At 23.7% G+C, this 15,286-nt stretch overlaps 2 protein-coding genes and 1 pseudogene across 2 annotated transcripts, besides 1 other annotated feature; all 3 read right to left on the bottom strand.

Moving 5' to 3' along the window:
• Positions 1 to 1,015: 1,015 nt before the first annotated feature.
• PVVCY_0500070 (PIR protein CIR protein) lies at positions 1,016 to 3,416 on the bottom strand (the record flags this gene model as incomplete). Its single annotated transcript, XM_037634999.1, has 3 exons — positions 1,016 to 1,291; positions 1,373 to 3,274; positions 3,402 to 3,416. The coding sequence occupies 3 exons, from the start codon at positions 3,414 to 3,416 to the stop codon at positions 1,016 to 1,018; spliced, it is 2,193 nt and encodes a 730-aa protein (XP_037490187.1).
• A 2,948-nt stretch (positions 3,417 to 6,364) lies between these two features.
• Positions 6,365 to 9,318, bottom strand: PVVCY_0500080 (annotated as a pseudogene).
• Positions 6,365 to 9,318: a sequence feature (PIR protein CIR protein, pseudogene).
• Positions 9,319 to 10,832: 1,514 nt separating this feature from the next.
• PVVCY_0500090 (PIR protein CIR protein) lies at positions 10,833 to 13,300 on the bottom strand (the record flags this gene model as incomplete). Its single annotated transcript, XM_037635000.1, has 3 exons — positions 10,833 to 11,108; positions 11,190 to 13,142; positions 13,283 to 13,300. 3 exons carry the CDS (start codon positions 13,298 to 13,300, stop codon positions 10,833 to 10,835), a joined length of 2,247 nt encoding a protein of 748 aa, XP_037490188.1.
• Positions 13,301 to 15,286: the final 1,986 nt, after the last annotated feature.

Genomic DNA, 15,286 nt, shown 5'->3' on the forward strand with positions numbered 1-15,286 from the left:
AAAAATGGTGTTAATACCTTGATTAGAATACCGGATTATTTGGGGATGCAATATAACATGGGTTACCATTTTAAGTGGACATTTACACTTATAACCTAAACATATATTATGTATTGTATATTTTATAATAAAACTTTATTTGTTTCTATAATGAAATATTTCCATTTTTAATGGAAATTATAGAATTATTAATAAAATTAATGTTATATTCCTTGATTATGTTGATTCTAATATTACCACATTAAAACTTGCTTAAATATGTGTTATAATATTTTATATGATCTTGTATGCATATTATTTTAATTTTATCCACCGTTAAATAATTTATATAATGGATTTATACCCATATAGTGTATCGAGTAAAAGCAATATATTAATCTAATATTATTATTGTTGTTTCAGTTATAGCATTGTACACTACAATGAGATAATTAATGCATCCAAGAGAAATATTTTAAACCAATTAATAATTTCCCTTGTTTCATTGTTTTAGAATAAAATATTTTAAAAAATATATATGTGATTCTCCGCAAAACGAAATATTTAGCATACATATTTATTAATTTATATATGTACAATAACAAACAATATTAAAAAATTCAAATAAATTAATCAAAACATGTAACTCCTATAAATATACTTTTATATAATAGCCATATGATATTTCCATAATTTTAAATAATTTCAGCTCCTAATTATTGATACAATATATTGTTCATTTATATCTATATATTTTAGAATAATAACATAATTCTATATACATAACTTTTGGGAGTTACTAGGAAATTTACTAACGAAATATATTATAAAACATACTTATATATGTTCATTTTAACTATTTTAAAATGTATTATGTTTTAAATAGTTTCATGTTTCCCAATATATATCAAGTATGAAAATATTAATTTATTGTATGAAGAGTCTAAAATTCAACCCCAATAAAAACAAAGCATTAATTAATAAAATATAAATTAATATTAAATGTATAACTTCAAAAAAAAATTATTAATTAAATTTATAATTCTAAATAATTTATTTTTTTTTTATAAACAAAAAAAATTAACAAAAAAAATAAATTAATAAATGGTACAGGATCAGCCTGCATAAGTTTGTATATATTTAATAATGAATCTTTTTTTCTACCAACTGAATTTATAACCGGTTTTAGGTCTTTGTTCCTATCATATGATTTTATAATTATTTGAACCGGTCTTTTCCCTCCAATTGAATTTATAACCTTTTTTATGGTTTTTTTTCTCTTCGATTTGCTTGTCCAGCCAAGTGATAGATACTAACATAAAAATGGGGAAATCATATTTATGTATAAAATAAATGTTAAATATATTATATTTACTAGTTGCATATTATTTACCTTATACATAATTGCTAAAAAAGCGAATATTGAAATAACTATAATACTAATCCCCGTTATGTCACATTTGGTATTCGTTCCTATACACCATATTGATGGAGCTTCTTTCATTTTAACATTTGCCACAGTAATTACGTTTTCGTTTTTTGTATTTGAAGAATTGTTACCAGAAATTGATAATGTACCTTGACCAGAGAGTGGTGTTTGACATCCCATATTTCCATCAGTAGGTGCAATTTGGTGAACTGGACATTTGTGAATTTGTGTAGAGCTACCCTGTGAATCAGGTGATTTTGGTAATGGCGCTAATGGTGGTGGTGACGTTGATTCTGAGCCATTTGGTAAAGCTGGGGGCGGAATTGATTGTAACGGATTAGGTTCATTTCCACCACCCCCTAAACTATTGGACACAGATTGATTATTACCTAATTTAAAAGTACTGAATGGATTCAACTTGGTAGTTACACTATTAACAACTCCACTAATATAATTATTAGATACAGTGTAAGCACTTTTTAAATTATCCACAGCGCTATTATATGCATTACTGACTTTATTCGTAACTTCTTTGACTGTTTGACGGCCTTTGTCAATAAATTGGAAAGCTTTATTAAAAACTTCGGTTCTATCGAATAGGAATCCATTAAATGATGATCCCCAATAAAAATATCCTCCTGGTGCACTTGTTGCAGGATCATCTAGTGTGGAATAATTTGATCCATCATTTGGATTTCCTTTATTGCCATTTGCACCTCCTGTATTTTTTTTATCATTATCTGAGTCTCCTATTTGCGATTTTTGTAATGAAGAATCATTTTGTGAAGACAGTGATGGTGCTGGATGTGGCTGTGGTCCTGGTGATGGTGGTAATATTTCTATTTGTTGATTTTGAGGATTTTTATTTCCCTCTTTTCCGGATTGACTACTTCTTGTTTGAGTTTCTGCTTTCGGTCGATTTTTTGATTCACGTTCTTGTTGTTTTTTCACAAATACAGAATACGAATTAATACATACTTGAGTATTCAAATCAAGTATTTGATCAGACTTATTCGGAAACCTTTGATTCCAATCAGATGTAGTTAGATCTATAAGAGAAATAGTTGAAGCATCCAATACATATCTTAACATTTGGATTGCATCGTTTTTTTGTTGGGTAATACCTTTTTTAATAGTATTATTTCTAATAAGGGCTTTTCTAATAGCCTCTTTTTTAGCTTCGGCGTCTTCAATAGCATCATTTCTAATATCATCATATATACTTTTTAAGAACTTTAATAAATGAAAATATGAATAACAATCTTTAATATTTTCATAAATACTTATAAAATTCTGGTAGCAATTTTTGGACATCGTTTCGATTTTCTCCTTGATCTTGTTATTTATTTTGGTATTTATTTTGTTTTTGTTTTTGTTTTTGTTTTTGTTTTTGATTTTGTTATATTCAATAACTATACTGCATATGCAATTGAGCAAGCTATATAATCCTCTCATATACCAAACATTAGCTATTTTATATTCCTGTTTACTACCTAAAAGGTTCCAATAATTATAATTCCCCATATAATCCATTAAATGCTTTTTATAAGATTCTTCCATAGTTGTTTTATAGTCGTTTTCTAGATTATATAATTTATCGCCTAGCCACATCATAAAAATTTCAATATGCCGGTTACTATTATCTCCTTTTCCTTTAAAATCATTAGAAATACTAACCAATTTGTTATATAAGTATCCTCCCAAAGCGCTAATTCTTTCATTATTATCTTTACATTCACGAAGTATTTGTTTTTTCCCCCGTTTTTCATAAGGACAATAAGAATGACATGCCGTGAATCCATTATATTTGGTCACATCGACGTTTCCATCGGTAAATAAATCATCAACTTCACGAAGTAATTTACACTAAGAAAAAATTTTTAAGCAATTAAATAAAAATAAATATCAATAAAATGGTGTTGAAATACAATTTAATACTAATTTATAGGTAGTGGAACATTCAAACAATGTAAAGACAAATACATATACTTACTGCTTTCTCAGCCATTGTAATGATATTTTATCTTTAATGTGTCGATATTTGGCATCATATTATTTTTATATAAAATATATATATTGAACCAAACAAAATCTCCAGTTAAGCACATTCTGATTATTTTGAATATTTAAATTAATATGTAATAATGATATCATATCATTATTAAAGGAACATTACGTTTACTTTTTATGGCAATTTATCTAAACCGCCTTAAGTTTTAATTAATTTAAACATTTTTCATCATATATCTCAGGCCATTATTTTTAATGTAGTTTGGAATTATCCAATTATATAATTTTGTGTAGCCTTCTAATGGTTTAAATAAACACGTATCCTTACAATTATAAGTTTAAACATATATAAAAACATATGCTATGTTCCCTTTTTAATAAAGTAATTTCATAAAATATATTACTATAAATATATAAAGAATTAGAAATATATGATCACTATAATTGATAAAAATATATTTGTATCTCATTGTTGATATCATATATTGATATAAGTTATTATCCCATACAAATATTACATTTTTTTAGCGTTAATCCTAATAAATGTAAATCAAATTGTTTATTTAAATTATAATATCCAAAAATAAATTATTATTATTATTTTTCCTAAATATATCATATTTATTGGCGTTTATATTTTAATTAATAGTGTAAATGAGTACCCCATTTAGAATGTGCAATAACTTTGTTTGGATATGAATATTCCTAATATATAAATAAATTTTAATAAATAAATTACACATCATATGTGTATCTTTCTAAGATAAAGCACAAATGTGCAATTAAAATCGGCGTGACACCTAAATGGGTTTTAAAATTAAATTAGTATATATAAATATATATTATTGCTCTTATTAACTATTTAATATATAAATAAATACGAGCTCCAATTTAACCTATAAAAAATATTTCAATATAATTATTTTTCTATTATTTAAATTTGTTACTTTTATTAGTTTGAAATATGCTCTTTATTTAGTGGTAATAATAAACTTTTAGGACGAATATAAGCAGGTTTACCATTTTAGTGCATATGACTACTTAGAACCTAAACATACTATATACTACATATTTTATAACAAAATATTTAGCTCAATATAAAAAATTATATTTTTTTCAAATTATTAATAGAATTATAATATATGATTTTTCCGTGCTAATATTACTACAATAAAACTATACTCAAGTATAAATTATAATAATTATTTTTTTTTTTCCGCATCTTTTCAGTTCTAAATAATATATATAATTAATGTATATCAATGTATTCAGATAAAATGGATTTAGTGATTTTTTCGTATTTAATACTTTATTGTTATCATTGTTACTTCCTTCTATATCGCTGTATAGTACAACGGAATATTTAATGCTCTTAATAAAAATACTTTAAATCAATTACTATTTTTCCTTGCTTCATTGTTTTAAAGGATACCATTTTATACCATATGTATTATTTCATAATAACAATATATTTAAATTATTTTAAAGTTTGTATATATATAATAGCCTAATATAAATATTATTGGTTCAAATAAAATTTATTATTATTTGCTTTCTTTACAAAATTAATATTAATTTTAATTATGTGAAGTTTTTCCAATAAAACCATATTTCAATAGTATTTATTAGTAAAGTATTTTATTATATGTATAGGGGATATAATAACAACTTTAATTTTACCTGTTATATTATTTATAATTATTATAACAAAATTTTATATAAATTTTATTAATATGGTTATATTTATTTTTGAACTATTTTAAAATATAATTTATTTATACCTCAAAGTTATAAAACTTAAAATATTGTATATATAGTTCGGCTTTTATTGTATTATTAAAAATGTTAGATGCATAAAACATCTTTTATAGATATCGTTGTGTTGTCGAATCTCGATCGATACTTTGTGAATCTATATTTATGATTACATATTATATGTTGTAATATGCTTAATTAATCTTAAAGTCACATATTAACCTGAAGTTATATTATAATGTAGATAAAATTTACAAATGAATCGAATTATATATTATAACTTCATATATAATATTATTATATTCTTCGGTTCAAAATACAATTTAAATCAAAATAATAATGACACAATTAATATGTTTTACTAAATAAAATGCTTCATCAAATAAAGAAAGCACAGTGTTATTCATGATTCAATATAACTATGGGGTTAACATGCCTTACATAATAAATAATAAGGGGTCTTATATATAGTTATCCAAAAATTACCAATAAAATATAAAATGTAAAGTTACAATATTGCCCCATTTAATATATATGAATGAATTGGATGAAAGTATTATAACTTATAAGAAATATTTTATTTGACCCCTTTCATATTAATGGATATGCCCCTTTTTTGGTGCATATTTAGACATAATCTCGAGAATAAACATACGGGAATGGTAAATATATTTTATCAACATTTACAGACACAAAATATTATCAAACTATAAAAAATTATATTATAATATACTCTGAATCCTAACTCATAATGCATAACCTTGGCCCATAAAACATAAACACCTCGGTATCAAGAATATTAGAATCGAAAAAATTTTAATTATATATATTTGTTGATTTTACAACTTTATGTTTCATTATTTTATTTGTATTTTTTTAAATCATTTTTATATAAACAAGAAATATTATTAAAAATTATACAAATTAAATGTAATGTAGTACATAACCCTAACCCTGACCAACAACATAAAAATCATATAAGAATCATATAAAAATTATACAAAAACAATACAAAAATGCAATAATATGCATAGTAATTTTATATTTTATTGATTATATTATTCAATTATTCTTATAAACCCAAAAAATATCGTTAAAAAATATCGCCAAAATGACTTGTTTCCAAATAGACATATTCTTAACATATATCAATTATTATTACTATTCCTGGAATAATCACTGTTCTTCGAATCATATATAATTATTCATTTTCTTCTTTATTTTTTTAATTTTTTTTCCTATATATTGTCTTTGAAATACTTTATCAATTCCAAATAATGAATACTAACATAAAAATGGGGAAATTATTATATATTTTTTGATAAACTCATATAAGGAATCACAAAAATATAATTTAAATATTATAGTTTTAATTCCTTAATATTTACCTTATAAGCAATTCCCAAGAAAGCTGGTATTGCAAATGTCGATAAACCTGGAATTAATTTGCCTGCTATCGACGAACTTGATGATGTTTTTACCGGTGAAAGGGTTGGAAAACCGCAAGATTTAATATTATCATAATTATTTATTAAATTGTTATAATCATCTGATAATGTAGACAATAATTTTCTGTATGAAGCATTTCCATTAATATTAGAATCATTATTAAGTTTTTCAAATTCAATAGAAAAATTATTAGCAGACCTCGAATAGTTCGTGCAATATTTTTTGTTTGTTTTAATCCCCCTATACAATGTACATAATATACTAAATGGAGAATTAAATTTAGATATTTCTTTAGTATTCATCAAATCTTTTTTTATATCTATAATATCCTTATAAGTCGGACCATTATCTTTTATTTTATTATTATTATAATGCTCATTTTTTTCTATATGATCAGTATAAAAAACATTTAAATTGGTGCCACTATACTGTGGGTGTTGATTTAGTTTATAACTTAACAATAAAATAGCGTATTCGGCAAGTTTATCACAATCTAAACCATTCTTATCCTTTAAATTTTCTAGCAAATTAATAACACCAGAACTAGCCATTTCAAAATAATCATTACATTTACCATTTCCTGAGCTACTCTTGTAATGACAATAATTGTCGATTGATTGATTAGTATGTTCAACTAATTTTCCACTTTCCGTCTTCACACCAAAATAGCCATCGATCGTATTAATTTCTTTATACTACAAATATATTTTACAAATTAAAAAACAAAACGTATTAATATAAATGTTAATCAAATGAAAATTAATATAATTTATGGGCGATACAACATATAAAACACATTCGAAGATAATATTTTATTTAAAAAATTGTATACCACATCCTCAATATTATAAGATGGCTGTCCCATAATTTGTACAGAACCTTTTCCAGATATTTCTCCAGAACTTTGTTCAGAAAGTTGTGGTGTTTTTATCGCTGGAAGAGATGGAATATCTTTGCAATCACTACAGTTTTCAGCACAATACTTTTTAAATTGATCATAATCAGTTGATAAACTAGACAATAATTTTCTATGTGAACTTCCTTCTGTATTATTAGAATCGTTATTAAGAGTTTCAAAATAAACGGAAAACTCTTTAGGATATTTCGAACAGCTTGTGCAATTTGGGGTGTTATCATCAATTTCATTATATATTTTACATAAAATTTTTAATGCTTCATAAAAATTAGATATTTCTTTAATATTCATATTCATCGAATTTATTTTTTTATCTATAAAAGTTTTATAAGTCTCATCACTATAATTTATTTGATCATTATAATGGCGATTTGTTTCTATATGCTTAGTATAGAAATCTTTTAACGTGGTGATTTCTATATTTCCATATTGCTGAATTTTATAACTTAACCATAAAATAGCATATTCACCATATTTTCCCATTTCACTTACAAAATTTTTAGCATCACAAAGATGCTCGAACGTTGTTAACAACCACATAAGTCCAGCGCTAATTGTATCATTATTTGTGTCACATTGTTTCATTCCTGTCTTTGTTTGTGTAGGGCAATGATTAGTGAGTATATCGCCATTATAACAAACACTTCCTGTAGATATACCTATTGGTAAACAATTGTCAACCTTTTTAATTCCTTCACACTACGAATATATTTTATGAATTAAACAAAAAAACATATTAATATAAATGCTAATAAAATGAAAATTAATATAATTTATGAACGATACAACATATAAAACACATGCGAAGATAATATTTTATTCAAAAAATTGTATACCACATCCTTAATATTATAATATGGCTGCCCCAATGTTTGTTCAGCACCTTTTACAGATTTGTCTACAGATTTTTCTAAAGGAATTTTTTTAGGGGTTAATTCTGGAAGTGATTGAAAATTGGGGCATTTATTTTCATTAACGTATATTTTTTTTAAATTGTTATAATCATCTGATAATGTAGATAACAATTTATTATATGGACTGTTTTCTATATTATTAGAATCTTCATTGAGTTCTTCAAAATCTTCAGCAAAAGATTTAGCAAATCCCAAATTTTTTTGGCAATCCCAATTTTCACCATGATATACATAATACAAATGAATTAATATATTAAATGCGTGACTAAAATTAGATATTTCTTTAATATTAATATTCATAAAATCTTGTTTTTTATTTATAATTTCCTTATAAGTCAGACTACCATTACCTGTTATTTTCTCATTATAATACTTATTTGTTTCTATATATTCAGTATAAAATTCGTTTAAATTGGTAATTTTATTATTTGCCATTATATTTAGTTTATAAATTAACCATATAATAGCGTATTCGGCAAGTTTATCATCTTTTAAATTATACTTCTTTAACGCTTCTAGCAAATGAATAACACCAGAACTCGCCATTTTTAAATAATCATTATGACAATTATCATTTCCTGAGTTACTCCCGTAATGACAATATTTGTGGATTAAACTTCCCCATTTTGGATTAACTATTAATTGATCTTTATCATTCTCATAAAAATAGTCATCGATCGTATTAATTTCTTTATACTACGAATATATTTTATGAATTAAACAAAAAAACATATTAATATAAATGCTAATAAAATGAAAATTAATATAATTTATGAACGATACAACATATAAAACACATGCGAAGTGAATATTTTATTCAAAAAATTGTATACCACATTCTCAATACTATAACTTGACTCTGCCATAATTTGGGGATTATGAGAGATAATAATATTTATATATAACGTAAATATTTATTGTATCTATTTAATCTCTTTGAATAGCAATTATATTTCGTTAAACACCCTATACTTATTTTATGCAAATTATCTAAATTACCTTAAATGGAGAGTTGCTTAATATATTTTTGCCATATGTATATATGATCCATTTATACAAAAAATGCTATTATTATTATAATCCTTAAAAATATATAAATAGTTATTTAATACGACATATTCAGTTTTGTATAGTTGCTTCTAAAATTATAGTATTTTAAAATTAAGTTACATGCTCCATTTTCTATTCAAATTACATAAATTTATATTATTTTTATTTAATATAGATAAATTCATAACCAATTTTAATAAATCCAATAACTTTATTTTTAATCCTATATACTTCAATTTAGAAATATATCTTATTGGGCTATTTTATAATATATTTTGAGCATCTTTCCTATGGTTTAAAACAACAATTAGTACTGAAAACGTATTTATTGAACTGTTTATAAGGTTAAATAAGTCTTTAAATACATATTATTTTTTAAATAATACTTAGTAAATATTAAACATATAACACAAATAAGTATTGATGTAAATTTTAAAGCATAATAAAAAATATGTGTAATTAGGTTGTTATATTGCACTTTGAGAGGACAAAATAAAATATATTTGCTCTTTTTATATATATAATATTCGCTAAATGTTATGCATTGCTCATTTTATCTTATATATTTTACTTCTATAGTTATCAATGTATATGATCCAAGTAATTTATTAAAAACCCTAAGATAAATAATTCTATTTTAAATTTAAAAAGTTGCAATTCACTAAGAAATGATAATATAACACATCCTAATATAGAATAATAAAAAGATATTTAATATAATTAAGTCTTTAACTCTTTCTCCATCAATCCCATTTTTTATAATATAAAACCGTATATCCCCAAATTTATCATTAACAATATATGTAACATTGATACCTTTATAATGCACTCTTATATGTTATTGATTTATCATTCAATCAATAAAACAAATACTTATGTATCTATGTTAGAAAATTTCATATATAATTTTTTACTGAATATTTATAGAAAACAATTTTATGTAGCATATAACAAGGATTTGAGGGGGGCAATTATTATATTTTTTAAAAATATACTATTAATTTTTACAATAATAAATGATTTTATAAAAAATATATTTTTTATTCATTCATTATTTTAATAATGTTTTTATTCTTAGAATTATATAAATAAATATATAATTGAAAATTAAGTGAACCATTCTAACAACATTATCTTTATACAAATTATAATAATATATGTTTTCATATTATAATTACATACATATATTTTTTAATTATACTTATAAGTTCATTTACCTATAATAATAGTAATAAACGAATTTACTTATTTATAATTTTTAATAATTATATCGAGTTTTAAAATAAGGTTCATGGAATATTAATTCCAAAATAGAAGTTATTAATTAAATTTATAATTCCAAAAAATCGGATTTTCTTTTATAGACAAAAAAAATTAACAAAAAAAATAAATTAATAAATGGTATAGGATCAGCTTGCATAAGTTTGTATATATTTAATAATGGATCTTTTTTTCTACCAATTGAATTTATAACCGGTTTTAGGTCTTTGTTCCTATCATATGATTTTATAATTATTTGAACCGGTCTTTTTCCTCCAATTGAATTTATAACCTTTTTTATGGTTTTTTTTCTCTTCGATTTGCTTGTCCAGCCAAGTGATAGATACTAACATAAAAATGGGAAAATCATATTTATGTAGAAAATAAATGTTAAATACATTATATTTACTAATTGGATATTATTTACCTTATACATAATTGTTAAAATAATGAATGTTGAAATAATTATAATACTAATATCCGTTATGTCACATTTGGTATTCGGCCCTATACACCATATTGATGGAGCTTCTTTCACTTTAATATTTGCTACAGTAATTACGTTTTCGTTTTTTGTATTTGAAAAATTGTTACCAGAAATTGATAATGTATCTTGACCAGACGGTGGTGTTTGAGATGCTATATTTCCACCAGTAGGTGCAATTTGTTGAACTGGACATTTGTGAATTTGTGTAGAGCTACCCTGTGAATCAGGTGATTTTGGTAATGGTGGATCTGATCGAGTTTGTGAATCTGATGGAGACTGAGATTGTGGTATAGATGGTGATGGTGGCGATGATGGTGGTGATGATGAAATTGGATCTGGAATTTTCGTTGTGGTTGGTGGATTATTGTCTGTTGGCAAACTATTCCCTGAACCACCTAAATCAGATTGATCATAGCCTAATTGAGAAAAAGAACCCAATGAACTTAATTGGTTAGTTATACTACTAACAGCACCACTAATATAATTAGTAGTTGCACTATAAGCACCTTTTACAGTGGTCATAGTGTTGTCATAAGTAGTTTTTACAGCAGTTACAGCACTATTATAAGTATCTTTTGCAATGTTCATAGCACTTTTATATGCATTGTTGACTTGATTAGTGACATTTGTTAAAATGTCCTTTGGAGTTTCATAAATACTGGAAGCATTATGAATATAACTCATTGGATTAAAATTAGTTACCCAATTTCCTAGCCATCCCTCATTGGATTTTTCTGATGGATCCGTTACATCTTGATCCCTTGGTCCCTTTGCCCCACCATTTGCCCCACTACCTGGAACTCCTCCCCTACTATCTTTTCCACCTCCTGGATTTCCATATGATTTTCCTTGATCACCTTGTACTCCAAATGATCTATCTCCTGAATCTCCTTTATTGGCTTTTTCATTTTCTTTTCCACGATCTGGATCCCCTTTATCACCGCCTTCACTATTCGAATTTCCTTTCTGAGTTCCTGAATCCGTTTTCTCACTTTTAGAAGCACCTTGTCCTTTGTCTGAACCCTTTGTTCCACTTTGAGGGCTTATCCCTGATTTTTGAGGTTCTTGTAATTTAGCGTTGTCTTGTGAAGATGATACAGGGAATGATTGTGGTGATGATAATATTGATGTGGAGGTCGTTTCTTTTGATTTGGTACGTTTTTTTTTTGTTTTTCGTTTACATTTTTCATCACTAAAATCAAATGTTTTAAAATCTACCGACAACATCATCTCTACTCCATCTGGTGTTGTAAGTGTTTGAAGATGCCCTGCTAATTGTGGATTTTTTTTTTTAATTTCCTTAAGAGCAGGGTTTCTAAATTTATCATATGTACCTTTTAAATTATCCAACAAATGATAATATGAACTACAATTAGGAACACTATTGTAAAGGGATAAATATTGATTAGAACAATTAGTAGAATTCTGAAGAAGGCTTGCACTTTCGGCACCGTTATTTTTATAATCTAAAATTGTATTACATATGTGATTAAGTAACTTATAAAAATCTGCCATATGCTTAAGATTAACTTCTTTCAAGCCCTTTACATTATTTAAAAGACTCCAATATCTAAAATTTCCCAGATCTTTCTCTAAATACATCCTATAAGCCATATCTAAAGTAATTGGATTTTTTGTTTTGTTTTTTTCTGTGTGCATCTTAAATAATTTATCACTTAGCCACATCAAAAAATATTTTGCATTTTCGTTGTTATAAAGTGCATTGATGCCCAAAAATAAATACGTGGTCAAAGCACCAATTTTATCCATATTTGTTACACAATTTCTGTTACGACAATGTTCATAGAATTTTGGGTTTTTGCTCAATTCCTCCAATGTAGTAGAGGCCTTTTCACCATTAATAATCTTATCATAGTCAAGAAATTTCTTACACTAAGAAAAATATATATAAATTAATGAAAATATACATTAATGCAAAATTTATTCAAATAAAATTTAACATGATTTGTAGACAAATCAAACACAATAAAATTAAGGACAGATATGTTTTATTTTAAAATAAAGTTATTTACTAGTTCTTGGATCCCCATTGTAATGGAATTTTGTTTTTAATTTGTAGATTGATATCATATTGTTTTTATATAAAATATTTATACTGCAACAAAATAAGTTAAACAATGCCTCAATTCTTATATATAAAATTGGAAGTAGTTAAACGCACTATTAGTATTATTCTCAATAATAATATTAATTTTAAATCAATATACAATAATATAATGAAATAAAAATTATATTAGCTTTTATTGCATTTTAGATAAGCATCCTTATTTTGTGACTTGTTTGAAACATTTTTATCGTATGCGAAGTATCGCTACTCTTAATAATATTGGAATAGATTCATTGTATAATTTTGTGTAACCTTTCATGAGTTTAAATCAAACATATTTTCCAATCATTATACGCTTTTATATAGAGAATTATGTATTCTCTAGATTTATAGTAAAGAAATCACAAATTTATATTATTATAAATATATAAAGAATTAGAAATATATTATTACTACAACGGTTAAAAATGTATTTGTATCTCATTATTTGAATCCCATATATTAATATACGTTATTATTAAACGTGAAATATTACACATTTTATATTATTTCTAATTAATATAAAACACAATTTGTGTTTAAATTTAATATTAAGAAATAACTTAATATTTTCCTTTTTCTAAATAAATGACATATAATATGTTTATTTATCTTAATTAATATATATAAATTAATAATTCATTTTAGAACATGTAATAACTTTGCTTATGTACTAACATTTCTTTATATATAAATATAATTAATGGACAGTTTTGAGTGCATATAGTATCTAATTTTTAAAATTAAAAACACATAATATACAAATTAAGTTAATTGAGCTATTACAATTAAAATTAATATGAATATAAATTAGTTTTGGGATAATAGTTAGTATATATAAAATGTATATTATTTTTTTCATTCTTATTATCTTTTAATATATAATTAATTATAAAAGATATTTTAAACAATAAAGAAAATAAATATAATTTAATATATTATCCTTTAATTTAAAAGTTTTATTATTGCTTGGGTTAAAATAATTAATTAATTTAAGAAGCAGTATAATATGAGTTACCATTTTAAGTACACATTTATACCTATAACCTAAGCATATATTATGTATTGTATATTTTATAATAAAATTCTATTTAGCTTTAGATATAAAAATTTATATTTTAAAGGAGAATTATAGATTGGTTAATAAAATTTATGTTATCTTACTTGACAATGCTGATTCTAATATTACCATATTAAGGCTTAAATAAATATTATAATTTTTCATTTGATTTTGTATGTATACAATTTTAATCTTACCACCCGTTAAATAATTTATATAATAGATTTATACCCATATATTGTATCGAGTAAAAACAATATATTTGTTCATATTTAATAATATATTAATCTAATATTATTATTGTTGTTTCAGTTATAGCATTGTATACAACAATGAGATAATTAATGCACTCAGGAGGAATACTATAAACCAATTAGTAATTCTCCTTGTTTCATTGTTTTAAAGTATAACATTTTAGAGCATATATATTGTTTTATAATAGCAATATACTTAAATTATATATTTAGAGTTTGTATATATATAATAACCTAATAAAAATGTTATTAGTTCAAATAAAATTTGTTATTATCCGCCTTTTCTATAAAATTAATGTTTAATTATATGAAGCTCTCCAATAAAACAATATTTCAATATTATTTATTAGTAAAGTATTTTATTATATGTATAGGGGATATAATGACAAATTTAATTTTACCTGTTATATTATTTATAATTATTATAACAAAATGTTATATGAAATTTTATTAATATGGTTATATTTATTTTTGAAATATTTTAAAATATAATTTATTTATACCTCAAAGTTATAAAACTTAAAATATTGTATATATAGTTCAGCTTTTATTGTATTATTAAAAATGTTAGATGCATAAAACATCTTTTATATATATCGTTGTATTGTCGAATCTC

The sequence above is a fragment of the Plasmodium vinckei genome (assembly GCF_900681995.1).
Source record: "Plasmodium vinckei vinckei genome assembly, chromosome: PVVCY_05".
Taxonomy (NCBI): Eukaryota; Apicomplexa; class Aconoidasida; order Haemosporida; family Plasmodiidae; genus Plasmodium; species Plasmodium vinckei.